General features: G+C 36.4%; 1 protein-coding gene across 1 annotated transcript in view; it reads left to right on the top strand.

The window, feature by feature from the left end:
• Positions 1-15,317, top strand: part of TET1 (tet methylcytosine dioxygenase 1) — a 137,957-nt gene that overhangs the window by 109,388 nt on the left and 13,252 nt on the right. The window contains exons 7-9 of the mRNA XM_012658512.1: positions 7,184-7,395; positions 9,024-9,174; positions 14,866-14,955. Of these exons, the coding sequence (XP_012513966.1) occupies positions 7,184-7,395; positions 9,024-9,174; positions 14,866-14,955 (453 nt within the window). The remainder of the gene's footprint in view (positions 1-7,183; positions 7,396-9,023; positions 9,175-14,865; positions 14,956-15,317) is intronic.

Raw genomic sequence — 15,317 nt, 5'->3', positions numbered from 1 at the left:
TCTTGCTCAGGCTGGTCTCGAACTCCTGAGCTCAAAGGATCCGCCCGCCTCGGCCTCCCAGAGTGCTAGGATTACAGGCGTGAGCCACCGCGCCCGGCCCAAGTTATGTATTTCTTAACAGTATAGTTCTGTGTTTTGCTCTTTTGTATCTTGCCCATACATAGTGCCTTGTACATTTGCTGAAATAAAGGGTAGAGATCGATTCTCAGTATCTGTCACCTATAGTTGATACAGCTGTATTAAGTCGTATTTGTTATGTATTTCTGAATTGTTTACTTAAGTAGCCAGGAGTGAAAATACCCTGCGATAGGCCAACTGGCTTCGCCTGTAGAGAGTGGTCCAGAAGAGAGCAAGGTAGTAGCTGGGTTAATTGGTGGAATTCTGGATGATTCCTCCTTCCTGCCCTTCAAATGTTTCCTAATGTAATAATAATGACACTGATAGAGTTGGGGTGTATACTTCTTCTTTTTTTTTTTTTCTAACAAGGGCAAATATAAACTCCATAGCTTAAATATTTCGGTAGCAACATTCTATTTAAATCCTATTGGTTTGAGTCCTCTTGAAGGGTTATTTATTTATTTATTTTCTTTTTTTTTCTTAACTTTGATTCAAAGCGTACAAAAGCATTCGAAGGTTATTTATTAGATACAAAGAGGAGCATTTGTTTAGCATTTCCCATGAATTAGGTGTACCAAAATTGCCTTTTTTTTTTTTTGTAGAGACAGAGTCTTGCTTTCTTATTTTCTTCTGTGCAATAAGTTTTTTCAGAATAAGTAGAACATTTCAGAATAACTTGATATATACTAATAGATATCTGACACTTTTCATAAATGCACAAATAACCCGGAGATAAAGAATGAAAGCACTGTTGCTGAGAAACTTAATGAAAATTTCTATATCTACTGACAATTCAAAAATATAATCTTGATAATAAAACCAAGAGATAATACTGCATGTCTGTGAAAAAGAAATAGGTTTCATAAATGATTATATATGCTAGAAAAATCACAAGTTTTTTGTTTTTTTTGTGGAGATGGGGTCTTGCGATGTTGCCCAGTCTGGTGTGGAACTCCTGGCCTCAAGCAATCGTCTTGCCTTGGCCTCCCAAAGTTTTGGGATTTACAGGTGTGACTTACCATACCCACATAATGTTAATCAGACTTTATCTGCAAACTTTCCAGTTACCGTATTTAAAATATTCATATTGTTCATTGCTTTTTCTGGAGCAATGCCCAGTATATGGTCAGCACTCAATAAATTTGTGTCGAATGAATTAATATGGAGCTTAAATCAGAGTATTTTAGAAAATTGCAGAAGCTTTTTAATTTGATCAGGTCCCATTTATTTATTTTTGTTGCTGCTGTGATTGCATTGGGGGTCTTCTTCATGAATTTTTTGCCTAGGCCAATGCACCAGGCATGGTGGCTCACACCTATAATCCTAGCAGGTTGGGAGGCCTAGGTGGGAAGACCAGTTGAGGCCAGGAATTCAAGTCCAGCCTGAGCAACTTAGTGAGACCCCATATCTACAAAAAAAAAGAAAAAATATTTGGGTGTAGTTGTATGCACCTATAGTTCAGCTACTCAGAAGGCTGAGGAAAGAGGATGACTTGAGCCCAGGAGTTTGAGGTTGCATTGAGCTATGAACACACCACTGCACTCTAGCCCAGGCAACAGAGTGAGACTCTGTCTCAAAAAAAAAAAGGAAAGAAAATTGAGTATTTTGAATTTGAATTGGTATCTTGAAGTAGTGTTGCTGTGGTATTCATTATTAGCTATTTTCCAAGGCCTGGGAAACTGATTGTTAGAGCCAGGAGTCTGCTGAAGTTGTCCAACCCAAGCTTGAACTTTAGGTAGAGGTTAGATGAGCAATAGAGATTATACTCTGCATAGTTTTTAGGAATTTACCAGTAGATTAGTTTGAATGACACTAGTGCAATTTAGTACTTGTATATGGGGAGGTAGGAAGGAAATAATAATTTTGAACTAAGGAGTCTAATAAACATTCAACTAGTAAATTGCATTTCTCTAAATTTACTTTTCTTCTTGGATAGTGTATACTTTTTGCATATTTTTTTATTAAACATTAAGCTAAATCAACTACTGTTTGATTTCATGTATTGATTTCATGATTTCATTTTTTAAATCATCATATGTAGGCTTACTTAGATTTTTTAGCAGCAGTAGAATTCTGCCCTACATTTTTTTTTTTTTCTTTTTTTGAGACAGAGACTCACTGTGTTGCCCCGGCTAGAGTGCCGTGGTGTCATCCTAGCTCACAGCAACCTCAAACTCCTGGGTTCAAGCAATCCTTCTGCCTCAGCCTCCCGAGTAGCTGGGACTACAGGCATGCGCCACCATGCCCGGCTAATTTTTTCTATATATTTTTAGTTGTCCGATTAATTTTTTCTATTTTTAGTAGAGACGGGGTTCTCCCTCTTGCTCAGGCTGGTCTCGAACTCCTGAGCTCAAAGGATCCGCCCGCCTCGGCCTCCCAGAGTGCTAGGATTACAGGCGTGAGCCACCGCGCCCTGCCTGCCCTACACTTTTTTATTGTGTTGCCCTTGCCTTCTTTTCTTGGAGGAGAGGTTTATAGCTTCTCTGTTGAATGGTCACACACAAAAAGTCTAACAGCAAAATCTAACTGGGCAGCACTGTTTTCTGAGACATTCTCACATTGTTTTGTCTTTGTTCTCCACCCTGTCTTATTCTTTTCTTAAAATGTTTCCCTGCCTGGTGGTCATTAACACTTCCACATAATCGTTACCCTTTGGCCCAGATTTTTGACTTTTTCTTTCTCTGCTGTCACTTTGGCTCTTATCTGAGACCAGTTGTCTTGTTATTCAGTGACTTTGGTGTAAAGGGCGATAGCGTTTCTTGGATGCACCAGGCTCTGTTAACTATTTATCCTACTTCACCTCTTAAGACTCTGGGTTGATGGCAGAAGCAGAAAGTAGAATTTAAACAATAGGCTACCTGTTTGGCTCCCATGCCTAAGCGATTCATACCAGGCACCAGTTCAGGGGTTCACCTCCGTAGGATTGCGTATTAGTGCATAGAACAGGTGTGACAATGAATATATACAATTATACAAACGTTATAGAAATACATACAAGTTTCATTCACTACTCTCATCTGATATGACCTGAGTTTTGGGGCAAGGTGTAAACCAAGCTGACGTATCCAAAAGTGTTCAAACCATCTTACTTGGATTTATACATTTATCCAATCTTCAGAGATGTTCCTTTTTGTTCCTTTGTTCCAGGGTTCTGCCTAATATTTGCCTTGGTTGTCTTTGGGCTATGCCATGGTGCTACTTATTTCCCCACCAAAATCAGCCACCTCCTGTATATTACCATGACACCAAATAAAGGGAGTAGTTGGTGTCCTAGGCTACTTGTTGGGTACCTTCTTGTATTTTCCTCATGCGAGATAATCATTTTATTCTCCAGTGATCAAATTTAGGCAGAGGGCAAGAAGTTGATGTTAATTATCAGTATCTTAAACTGATTTACAGTTTTCACTGTCCTTGTTTTTTGTTTTTGGGGTTTTGTTTGTTTGTTTGTTTGTTTTTGGTTATAAAACATGTTTTTCTTCTTAAGCTTATTTTCAGCTAATGTACCATCGAAACTACTTTTAGCCCAGGCAACACAGTGAGACACCCTGTCTGTATAAAAAATTTAAAAATGAGCCAGGCGTGGCGGTGTGCACCTGTAATCTTAGCTACTGGGAAGGATGAGGTGGGAGGATCGCTTGAGCCCAGGAGTTTGAGGTTGCAGTGAGCCATCATAGTGCCACTGCATTCCAGCCTGGCAATAGAGCTAGACCCTGTCACAAAAAATCCACAAAATTTAGAAGGGTAATCCCCTTTTGTTAATTGAAAAAATTTTTTTTACTTGATGCTCATTTACTTTTCCATATGAACATAGAAACAAGCTAAATTTTTGTTGATTGGGGAAGGGATTGGTGGCTAGATGCAATATCTTTTGGTCTTTGACTTTCCCATCTACGAGTACTATTACTATGTTCCTTCAACTGTGCTTTCTTTTATAATCTTCTGTTTGTATGTTTTATAGTTTTATTCTTATCACTTTTGCATCTTTCTGTTTTTTAACAACTTTATTGAGATAACATTTACATGCATATTCTTTAAGAACATCTTTATTGGTATGTTTAATTCAAGCTTTAATCCAAACTTTTATTTGGTTCTTGTTGATATATATTAAAGTTATTCAGTCTTTAATATTTGTAAATATCCACCTGTTTTACTATCTTTAAAAGTACATTTTTCTGTGAATTACTTGAATATTCTAGAAAGACTATTATGTCTATAATAATTGTGTCTTACCATTTTAATACCATTTTTATATCATTGTCTATGTTTCAAATAGAACTATAAAACAGTTATGAAGTCTATATATCAGTAAGGGAAGTCAATACATATAGTGAAAAAATAATTAAATGTCCACATACTATTCATTGGCATTTTGAATAGAGACTATTTTTGCACAAACAGAACAAGAATGTGCATACTTTTCATGTTCTCCTCTGGCTTTTGGAAGTGGGAGAATTAAAAAGCTGTTTAAGGGCCAGACACAGTGGCTCACACCTGTAATCGCAGCACTCTGGGAGGCTGAGGCAGGAGGATCACTTGAGCCTCCTGCCCAGGAGTTGGAGGTTGCAGTGAGCTGTGATGATGCCACTGCACTCTACCCAGGGTGACCGAGTGAGTCCCTGTCTTCCCCCAAAAGTAAAACTGTTTAAATACTTGTATTTTCTGTTTCCTATATACATATACTATAACTAGAAGCTAGATTTGCCTGCTGTAGCAAAAACATTTCTTGGGCTTTGAGTTTCCTCTACCCATATCCTGAGAATATAAAAATACTGTCACCTACATTTGCCTCCTGGGACATTACAACAGTAACTTTTGCAGAACAGTCTCTTTTCTCTCCACCAACATGGCTAGTGCATTTAAATCATGTTTTACTTTGCTAGATGACTAATATTGTGGATCATATTTGCATATACTTATCATCTGCTTATTCTCTTGTGAAGTGCCTGTTTAATTATTTTTTTGGCCAATTTTCTATTGTGAAAATTCTTTATGTATTTTAGGTATGAATATTTTGTTAAATATATGTATTGTAAATTTTTTCTCATGCCATCTTGCTTGCCTTTATACCTTGATAATCTCCAGGTTAATGTTTTAATGAACAGAAGTTTTAATTTTAATATAGTCCAAATTCTTAATTCTTTAATTCATAATTAGCAAATTTGGTTATCTGTTTTTAAACGATTTACCTGCTGCTCCAAGGCCATGAAGATATTTTCTTCTAAAAACTATTGTTTTATTTTTCATATGTTGATCTACAATATAACTCAAGTTGGTCATGTGAGGTAGGGCTCAAGATTCATTTTTATCCATATGGGTATCTACAGTGCCGTTTATTGAAAGGGCTATCCTTTTTGCACTGCAAGTCACTTTCTCTGTCTTTGTTCCTTTTCTTGGTTCTTTGCATTTCCGCATAAACTTTGGAACAATTTGGTCAAACACACACACAAACACACCCCCCAGAAAACCTCTGATAGGGTTTTTGTTTTTTTGCTTTGGGTTTTTTTTGTTTGTTTTGTTTTGTTTTAAGAGATTGGATCTGGCTCTGTTGTCCTGGCTGGAGTGCGGTTGCGAAATCACAGCTCACTGCAGCCTACAGCTCCTGGGCTCTAGCAATCCTCCCACCTCAGCCTCCTGAGTAGCTGAGATTATAGGTGTGCGCAGATGTACCCAGCAGATGTAATACTTAAGCAGCTTATTGAACATAGATCTGAATTTAAAGGCAAAGCTCCTAACCACTATTCGTAACTTTTCACTGTACACTGAAAGAAATTTAGAAAATGTAGAAAAAACACAAACATCACGACTAAAAAGTATTTTACCATTTCCAATACAAAGGCTTGATTAATATAAATTTGTTGTTAATTTGACAACTTGAAAATTAATTGGTATAATTTTGTTTGATACAATATATATCATTTTGTATTTGAGGTTTTTGAAAGCAATGTGTTCTTATTTGGCTGTAAAAGGACATATAAATATAGAAAAAATTTTAATATAAATAATTGTGTTTAGGGGGAAGGTCCTAAAGCCAACTCTACTCAAGGAATGCCTTGGTAGCAATGATTGTTAACCATCTGGAGTGACAGAAGAAAGTGATATTGGGTAACTAACGTCTTAAGAAGTTTCATCTCAAATTTTGTAATATTATAGCAACAAAATATTGATTATGCTATTGGTTGCTCCATTTTGGTCACATGGGTGGGCAATTGCATCATGAACTAATTATGTACTGATTAATGTGGTCAATCTTTCTGCTCTGTAAATTTGTGATATATGGAGGGGGTTTTCAACAGTTGGATGGTTTTATGTAGTAACAACTTTTCTATAGAATTTTTTAAAGTAAGCACTAGGACCACTGGGCAATATTTTATATAGTTCTGAAGCCTTTTTCTCATCCTAAGGGTATGATACAGTGTGAGATAAATGTATGAAAATTCAAAATTAATTGTTGTGTTTTGCATTCACCACATTAACTGGACCACATTAGTCTTCTAAATGAGTATATTGTATCCTTCTGATAGCATGGAAAAATCATAGAAATTGCAGGGACATTACTTTATGTATATTTTTCTATATAGTAAAATGAGTCACCCAAAAGAAAAATTCGGAACTGTCCTCAGATGGCCAAATTTTACTATTCAAGTTTATTTTTAATGTGGGGAGCTCTTGGTTATTTCCATCTAACTACATTTGTCCTGTTGTGACATTTGTGGAAGTACACGGCAGGTAGTTAAGTTTTCCACCGGGCCCTCTGTTGTCTCTTGGTGCAAACTGTAAAACAGTGAAATAAAATACAGAGTGCTTTGTACTACATTTACAAAAAATAATCACATACCACAGATTTCTGTTCTGTCTGTTGTTAGTCATGTAAGCCGGGATACTCTTGTGATGAGCCGCATGGAGGCAACTATTGAGACAACGGAAGGTCCTATAAGCTTCAACCCCTTGAGAAATAGTAATTTAAAAAACCCTAAAACATAATCATACAGAGCTTTAAAAGGAATATCCATTGCATTTGAATTTAGGATACTTGTTTTCCATAGATAAATGCATTCTATTTTTCCAGGTTTTAAGACGAAGCAGTGATGAAGAAAAAGTTCTTTGTTTGGTCCGGCAGCGTACTGGCCACCACTGTCCAACGGCTGTGATGGTGGTGCTCATCATGGTGTGGGATGGCATTCCTCTTCCCATGGCTGACAGATTGTACACGGAGCTTACTGAGAATCTAAAGTCATACAACGGTCATCCCACAGACCGAAGATGCACCCTCAATGAAAAGTAATTAAATCTGTTTGTACTGCTTTGCCACTCAGACCTCCCTTATGTCATGGTATCCTGGTCAATTGTGAAGCAGCTACCAACTAAGTATATTTTCGTGTTTCCTTTTAGTGCACTTAGTCTTCATTTAGCCTCCTCCATAGGTTCTTGGAAACTGTGACTTGAAGTGAAATGATGTACAGCAGGTCCTTGAATATTGTTCAACATCGCTTAATTGTAACATTGATGAGAAAAAGATTAGTTTCATTATATCTTGTTTGAAGAACCTATCGACGATGATAAGCAAGGATTCAGTGTACTTGTTTAAAATGTAAATTTTTGAAATGTGAATCTTTCATACATCTTATGTGTTTGCTGATGAATTGTGGGAAGAAGAGATCAGTTTTCATCCCTTTTTCCACTTATCCCAACACTGCTTACTAAAGAGTACATCTTTTCCCCTTGATTTGAAATGTTGCCTTTACTGTATGCAAAAATTACATATAAAATTGAGTCATCTCTTCGATTTGAATTCTGTATCTCAGGGATTTGTCCTGTCTTTGCAGATACTAGTACCAAATTTACTTATAGTGAACTGAAATCCTTACGATATTGAGTCTTCTGATCCAATAACATGACTTTTATTTCCATTTGTTCGATTTACTTTTGTGTCTTTCAAGAGTATTTTATAGTTTGTTTCATATAAGTCTTTTTAAGAAAAAAATAGTCATTATGCAAAATAGAAACAAAAGTCATCTCCTCCCCAATCCCCACACAAGATTTTTATACATTCCATAGTTTTCCTTTATGTTTATATCATCGTTTCCTTATAATTTACTTATTTTTCCAATATCACAATATATATAATTTTTAAAGCCTGCTAATTATTTTGCTATGTTTATGTACAATAATAATACCTCTTGTGTAAAGTCAATGCTCCAAAAATTATATATATATATTCTTATTTGATCTTCCTAGTAATCAAATAAAATAAGTGTTATTCTATTTCATTTAATGTAGATCTAGCATACCATTTAAAAAGAGCTTCAGAGACCAGCCTGGGCTGGGCGTGGTGGCTCACGCCTGTAATCCTAGCACTATGGGAGGCCGAGGCAGGCGGATCATTTGAGCTCAGGAGTTCGAGACCAGCCTGAGCAAGAGCAAGACCCCATCTCTACTAAAAAATAAAAAGAAATTAGCTGGACAACTAAAAATATATATAGAAAAAATTAGCCGGGCATGGTGGCACATGCCTGTAGTCCCAGCTACTGGGAGGCTGAGGCAGGAAGTGCAGGCCATCCCACACATGCTCAACCATTCCTCCTGCCTTGGCCTCAGAGTGCTAGGATTACAGGCATGAGCCACCTGGCCTGGCCCTGAGTTTGTGGATATTTTAGATCTGTATTGTTTATTCCCATTTCTTTGTGTTTACAGTCTTAATATTTTAGGTAAAAATTTGGTTATGATCAAGTATAGTTGGTGTTTTATTGTTGGCATAAAACTACTTTAGATTAAATAAGTAATAAAATAGGTAAGTGTCATAACCAGTTCATTAGCCATCTATACTTCTAAAGTTATATAAACGTGAAATGTGTCTGAGATATTGTCCTGATTCATCAGTTCACTCCTTTGCAATTACCATCTTACAGTCGTACCTGTACATGTCAAGGAATTGATCCAGAGACTTGTGGAGCTTCATTCTCTTTCGGCTGTTCATGGAGTATGTATTTTAACGGGTGTAAGTTTGGTAGAAGCCCAAGCCCCAGAAGATTTAGAATTGATCCAAGCTCTCCCTTGCACGTAAGTGACCTTTATATTTTCGATTTACACAATAAATATGTAAGTACGTTCCTTTAAAGCTCTTTTGAAACACTAAAAAAATTAAATATTAAAAAGTAGTAATAAAATAGTAAAAATTTATTTATATATGTATAAGTAAATAATTTAAAATTCTAAATAAATTAGGTAAAGTCATTAGCTAATCAACCCAAATTCCAGTTGTCCTGGGCTTCCTCCTCCTGCTCTGCTCCCCTACCCCAGAGGGAATCATTGTTAAAAGAGTCTAGAATTTTATGCCCAGCCAAAGTAGGAAAAAGCCATTTGCCAACATTTCAAAGACTCAGAAAGTTTACTACCCACAGACCTACTATGAAAGAATTACTAAAGGACGTAATCCAGAAAGAAGATATATGAAACCGGAACGAATCTGTCCGGGACACGAGGCCATGGTGAGCAAAGAAATTAGTCAAATTTGGTGTTAAGTTTAAATAAGTTGAGTAGAACCTATACGTATAATTCCATACCTTTATCAACTCTCGGGTGGGTAGGCAGTGGGGAGTGGTTGGGGCACAAATAGGAACTAAGTATGGTAATGTTGTTGGCTTTGTTTGGGTGGAGAAGATTTACATATTGATTAACTCTAAAATTGGTGTGTTTTAATCGTTTAGCAGTGACCAAGAGTAAAAAACACTTTATATTACAAACAAATGTATAAATACATACACACAAGAAAATAATTAAAATAAGACTAACCGAAAACAGTACTTATTCTTCTTACATGTAACAGTACTAACATTAAAATATAAAGAAAATTAATGTCAATATAATTTCTAATCTCTATTATGGATTATAATACTTTAAATTAGATTTCATTTCTTTTTGAACTGTTAGTTTTGATCTACTAAGCTGATTTTATGTCCCACTAATGAGTCATGACCCAAAGATTAGAAAACATACATTTGACAAAGTGTATGTTAAATTTTTTTAATTAGTAGCAATAGAATTTATTTCTTTTCAACTAGTGGGAAAAAATTTTTTTAAAGAAAACAATCAAGGGCCTGGCATGGTGGCTACTGCCTATAATCCTGGCACTTTGGGAGGCCTGGGGGGGAGGATCGCTTGAGGCCAATAATTCGAGACCAGCCTGAGCAATATAGTGAGATCCCATATCTATAAAACAGAGACATTAGCTGGGCATGGTGGTGGGCATACCTGTAGTGCCAGCTTCTTGGAAGGCTGAGGCAAGAGGTTCTCTTGAGCCCAGGAGTCTGAGGTTGCAGTGAGCTATGATGATACCACTGCACTCTAGCCTTATATTCTATAAGTCAGTGAAGGGAGATAAAGAAATCATTAGCATGCATGGTAAATAGAAAACACCAAATTAAACAGCAGAAATTAATCAAACTATGTATGGATAATATAATTAATATAGTACCTTTCAAAAAAGCTCACAACTAAATAATATTCCTGTTATAGACATAATCAAAATTATTTAGCATTTTATAGAGTTTCTAACTATTGCAATAAAACCAGGAAGTGGCTCAAAAGAGAGGGAAGTATTTGTAAATAATGTGATTTTCTATCTAGAAAACACAAAATAACCTACTGAATATTATGACTATTAATGAGTTTAACAAGATGGCAAGATACAAGGCTATCTTGTTAAAAATCAATTAACTTTCATGTCTACCAGTCATAATCATTAGGAAACATGACATTAAGAGTCCCATTGACATTAGCAACAAAATCTATAAAATACCTCATAAGAAGTCTATTGGACTTGATAACGGGAAGGTACATATTCAAGGATCAGGACACTTGATAATGTGATGTCAGATGTTCCTTAAAATTAACCAACTAAGTTTTCTTTCTAAATATTATATGATGAAAGTATAATATCTGTTACTATATAAATACAAGGGGTCTTCAAAAGTTTCATGGAAAATAGGTATTATGAAGATACTATGCATGGATTTCACACTTACCTACACCAAAATAAACTTGTACTAACTTGTTACAACATATCTGAACAAAATTTAGTTTGAGGCACTAGAAAGGATAAGACATCAGTTCAAAAAGAGCCCCTGTCAGAGCAACATGGATTCTGCTAAGATTGAAGCAAGAACAAAGATCAAGCTTATGGTGAAGCTTGGGTCAAAGAATGGTGAGATCATCGATGCTTTATGAAAACTTTATGGGTACAATGCCCCAGAGAAATAAGCAGTTTACAAATGGATAATTTGTAGAATCCATTAAGACAAATGGATAATTTGTCTTAAGAAGGGAAGACATGATGTTGAAGGTGAAGCCCACAGCAGCAGACCATCTACATTAATTTGCGAGTAAAAATTTCATCTTGTTTGTGCCTTAGTTGAAGAGGACTGACAATTAAGAGCAGAAATTATAGCCAACACCATAGATATCTCAGTTAGTTCAGCTTACAGAATTTTGACTGAATTAAAGTTCAGCAAACTTTCCATTTTATGGGTACCAAAACCATTGTGCCTAGATCAGCTACAGATGCGAATGGAAATCTTATACAAGTGGGATCGAGATTCTAAAACATTTGTTTGAAGAATTACGGGAGATGAAACGTGGCTTTGCTAGTAGGATCCTAAAGAAAAAGCACAAAGCAATGGCTACCAAGAAGCGGAAGTGGTCCAGTGGACTAAGTCAAGAGCAAAGGTCATGGCAACAATGTTTTGGGATGCTGATGGTGTTTGGTTTGTTGACTTTCTGGAGAGCCAAAGAACAATAACATCTGCTTATCATGAGAATGCTTTGAGACAGTTAGCTAAAGTTTAGCAGAAAAAAGTCCAGAAAAGCTTCACCAGAGAGTCCCTCGTCACCACAACAATGCTCCTGCTCTTTCCTCTCATCAAACAAGGGCAATTTTGCAAAACCTTTCATGGGAAATCGTTAGGCATCCACTTTACAGTCCTGATTTGCTTCCTTCTGACTTTTTGTTTCCTCACCTTTTTTTTAAAGGCTAGTCAGATGAAGCAGTGCGAAGCAGTGCGTGTGGAGAAGGAACAAAGATATCTGTAACTGGTTGTGATCAATTAGTTGTAAACACCACTGCACTCAGACCAGCCTCATTTCCTAATCTTAAAATCTATAAAGGGTTATGTTGCCCAGGCTGGCCTCGAACTCCTAGGCTCAAGCAATCCTCCTGCCTCAGCCTCCCTAGTAGCTGGGACTTTAGGCATGCCACCTCACCCAGCTATCTTTTTTATTTTTATCTTTTAATTGTATTTCTCCACAAACTTTTTGAAGTCCCCTTGTATATTAGTAATACTGAAATGACTATTAAATTTTTTGCTGTTAGAATAATACTGTTATACAATTAACGAACGTGAGATCAGTTTTTGCTTATGGTTAGCATTAATAATGAGTAACATTTGTAAGTGCTTATAATACAGGAAGAAGCATGGCTCATTCCAGGACCTGTCAGAAGGCCAATTTGACTGAAGCTGCACAGGCAAGGGAGAGTGAGGTACATGCAGCTGCCCTGTGAGCCATATCAAGAATTTTATTAGATCATTGAAGGGTTTTAAGGCGAGTGACATAATTAGATGTGTCTTTTGATGAGATCTCTCTGGTGATCTTCAAATAATTGATTGGCCAAGGGTGGACTTGGCAAGATGAGCCAATTATCTATGAGAACAATCCCTCAAAGGACAATGGTGGCTTAAACTGTGTGGTGGTGCTCTTCATTGACATGGAGCACACTGAAATAGGACCACATTTGCAGAGAGGAGATCATAAATTCAGTTTGGACATGTCGGTTTTTAGGTTCCTAAAGGAAATCTAAGTGGGGATGTCAGGTCAATAATAATATGAACTGGAGGTGAAGAGATGGTCTAGGTGGTAATGATAGCCATATGTGTGGACATCATGGTCCTAGAGGTTAGATATAGAGTGAGAAGCACAATGGGATATAGTCTTGAATACCAATAGGTAAAGACCTGATAAGAAGCTACTCCTCTAGGCCGGGCGCGGTGGCTCACGCCTGTAATCCTAGCACTCTGGGAGGCTGAGGCGGGAGGATCACTTGAGGTCAGGAGTTCAAGACCAGCCTGAGCAAAAGCGAGACCCTGTCTCTACAAAAAAAAAAGAAGAAGCTGCCCCTATATGTGATGTGCACATTCATTCTAATGAAACAATTAGAAATTCAGAGCTTTTATAATATGAATAATGAGCCTCACAATAATAAAATGATGCCAGTAGTCAACTATACAAGCTTTGAGTTATTTCTGTTTGCCTACTTAATTTTAATACTCTCACACAATAAATGAGATATTTCAAGGTGACAGACCACTCAGTTTGATTTGTGATGTTGAATGGCCCATGATAGAATAGATATAACTATAAAATATAATAAAATTATGTGAGAATATTGAAGAACATAAACCTAATAGTGCATAAGAATTATGGAATTGGCATGTGACTTTTCCAATGTTTATGTCAATAGCAATACACAACTATTAACATTTCCCTGCTTTATTCTATTAGCAATAAAACATAATTATCCACCCCACACAATATTTCCAGGGTTAGAAAACACAATTAAAATTGTTTTCATGGGTCTTTAAATGATTCTAAATTTTGTCCTCAATAAATGCAGTAATTTATGTGCAGGTACAGCTAGGAAATGTCTTTAAAGTAGAATCATGGTTTTCCCGACTTTTTTAAGCTACTGCAAGTAACAGATACAAAAGTAGATAGACGAACAGACTAATCTAGAAATTGACCCTTTGGATTTTTTTGCATAATAAAAGGATCAACATAAAGCAGCAGGAAACCAAAAAGGTTATCCGTGATGCTTTATAGTTGCCAAGATTGAGGCTTGTCAAAAATCACTACAGAACCGACTTCCTATGTCTGCATTTTTTCGTGGCTTTGTCTCATAATAATTTGATGACTACCAGATGTGAACTGATTTACATGAAGATCTTCTTTCTGTGTTTGTGACATCTCCATCTACTCCATCTTACATGGGTGAAAGCCTCAATCTTTTTTTAGTCCCTTCTCCATCCTTGCTCTCTATTCCCTTTCAATTGACGTCTTAGATCTGACTGTTCATTTATCAATTCTCTAACTTTAAGTAGAATATAATCATTTCTGAAAAACTTTCCCTGGCCTCTCAGCTATTCTTATTTGCAAAATCTCTCTTCTCTGTTTCATTTCTCATACTGGCATCACTGACATTTTTAGTAGAGACTCTTCTTGTGATAGTTTAGGAACATATCGATTATATGTGAGATAGAATCTGATACATAGTATGTGCTTTATATATGTCCTCTCCCTTCTCTGTTACAGAAAGTTGTCGAATTGTATCTGAATTGTTTACCTTGACATCTCCCCTTAGCAGCCGGAACCTTGTCTTCATTTATTCAAAGTGCTGAGTACTATTGAATAAATATAAAATAATGATTCTCATTCTTAACAACACAAACAGTTTTGTAACTTACCTCTAACACTAAATTTCTAATTAACTTATAACAAAATAGTCATTTCAAAAGACTTAAAGCATAACAATTTCTAATAGTGTAGATTAAGAAAACATGTTATATTTTCTATGGTATCTATTTTGTCAGGGTAAGTATGAATTGTGCATCAAAGACTATCAGCAATGATTTATGATTCAATTCATACCTTAAACTCACTTTATATCATAAAATAACTGATATAGATTGCCTTTTCCTATAGGAAAAAAACCTTGAAGATAACCTACAGAGTTTGGCTACGCAATTAGCTCCTATTTATAAGCAGTATGCTCCAGTTGCTTACCAAAATCAGGTATGTTTTGGAACCTTATACATTGCTCTTAAGCATGGTTGAATTTCTTTTTTTTGAGACAAGGTCTCACTCTGTCTGTCGCTCCCGGTAGAGTTCAGTGGCATCATTATAGCTCATTGCGACCTCAGATTTCTGGGCTCAAGCTATCTTCCTGCCTCAGCCTCCTAAGTAGCTGGGACTACAGGTGTGCACCACCACACCCAGCTAATTTTTTTTTGTAGAGATAGGTTCTCACTATGCTCACTATGTTGCTCAGGCTGGGGTTTTTTTGTTTGTTTGTTTGTTTTTTCTAACTTTTCCCCCTGGACATAGAATCAGGCTGGTCTTGAACTCCTGGGCTCAAGGGATCCTCCCACCTCAGC

Source organism: Propithecus coquereli, unplaced genomic scaffold (genome assembly GCF_000956105.1).
Source record: "Propithecus coquereli isolate 6110/MARCELLA unplaced genomic scaffold, Pcoq_1.0 Scaffold117, whole genome shotgun sequence".
Classification (NCBI taxonomy): Eukaryota; Metazoa; Chordata; class Mammalia; order Primates; family Indriidae; genus Propithecus; species Propithecus coquereli.
The sequence above is the reverse complement of the archived record's forward strand: the minus strand, read 5'-3'. Positions and strand labels throughout refer to the sequence as shown.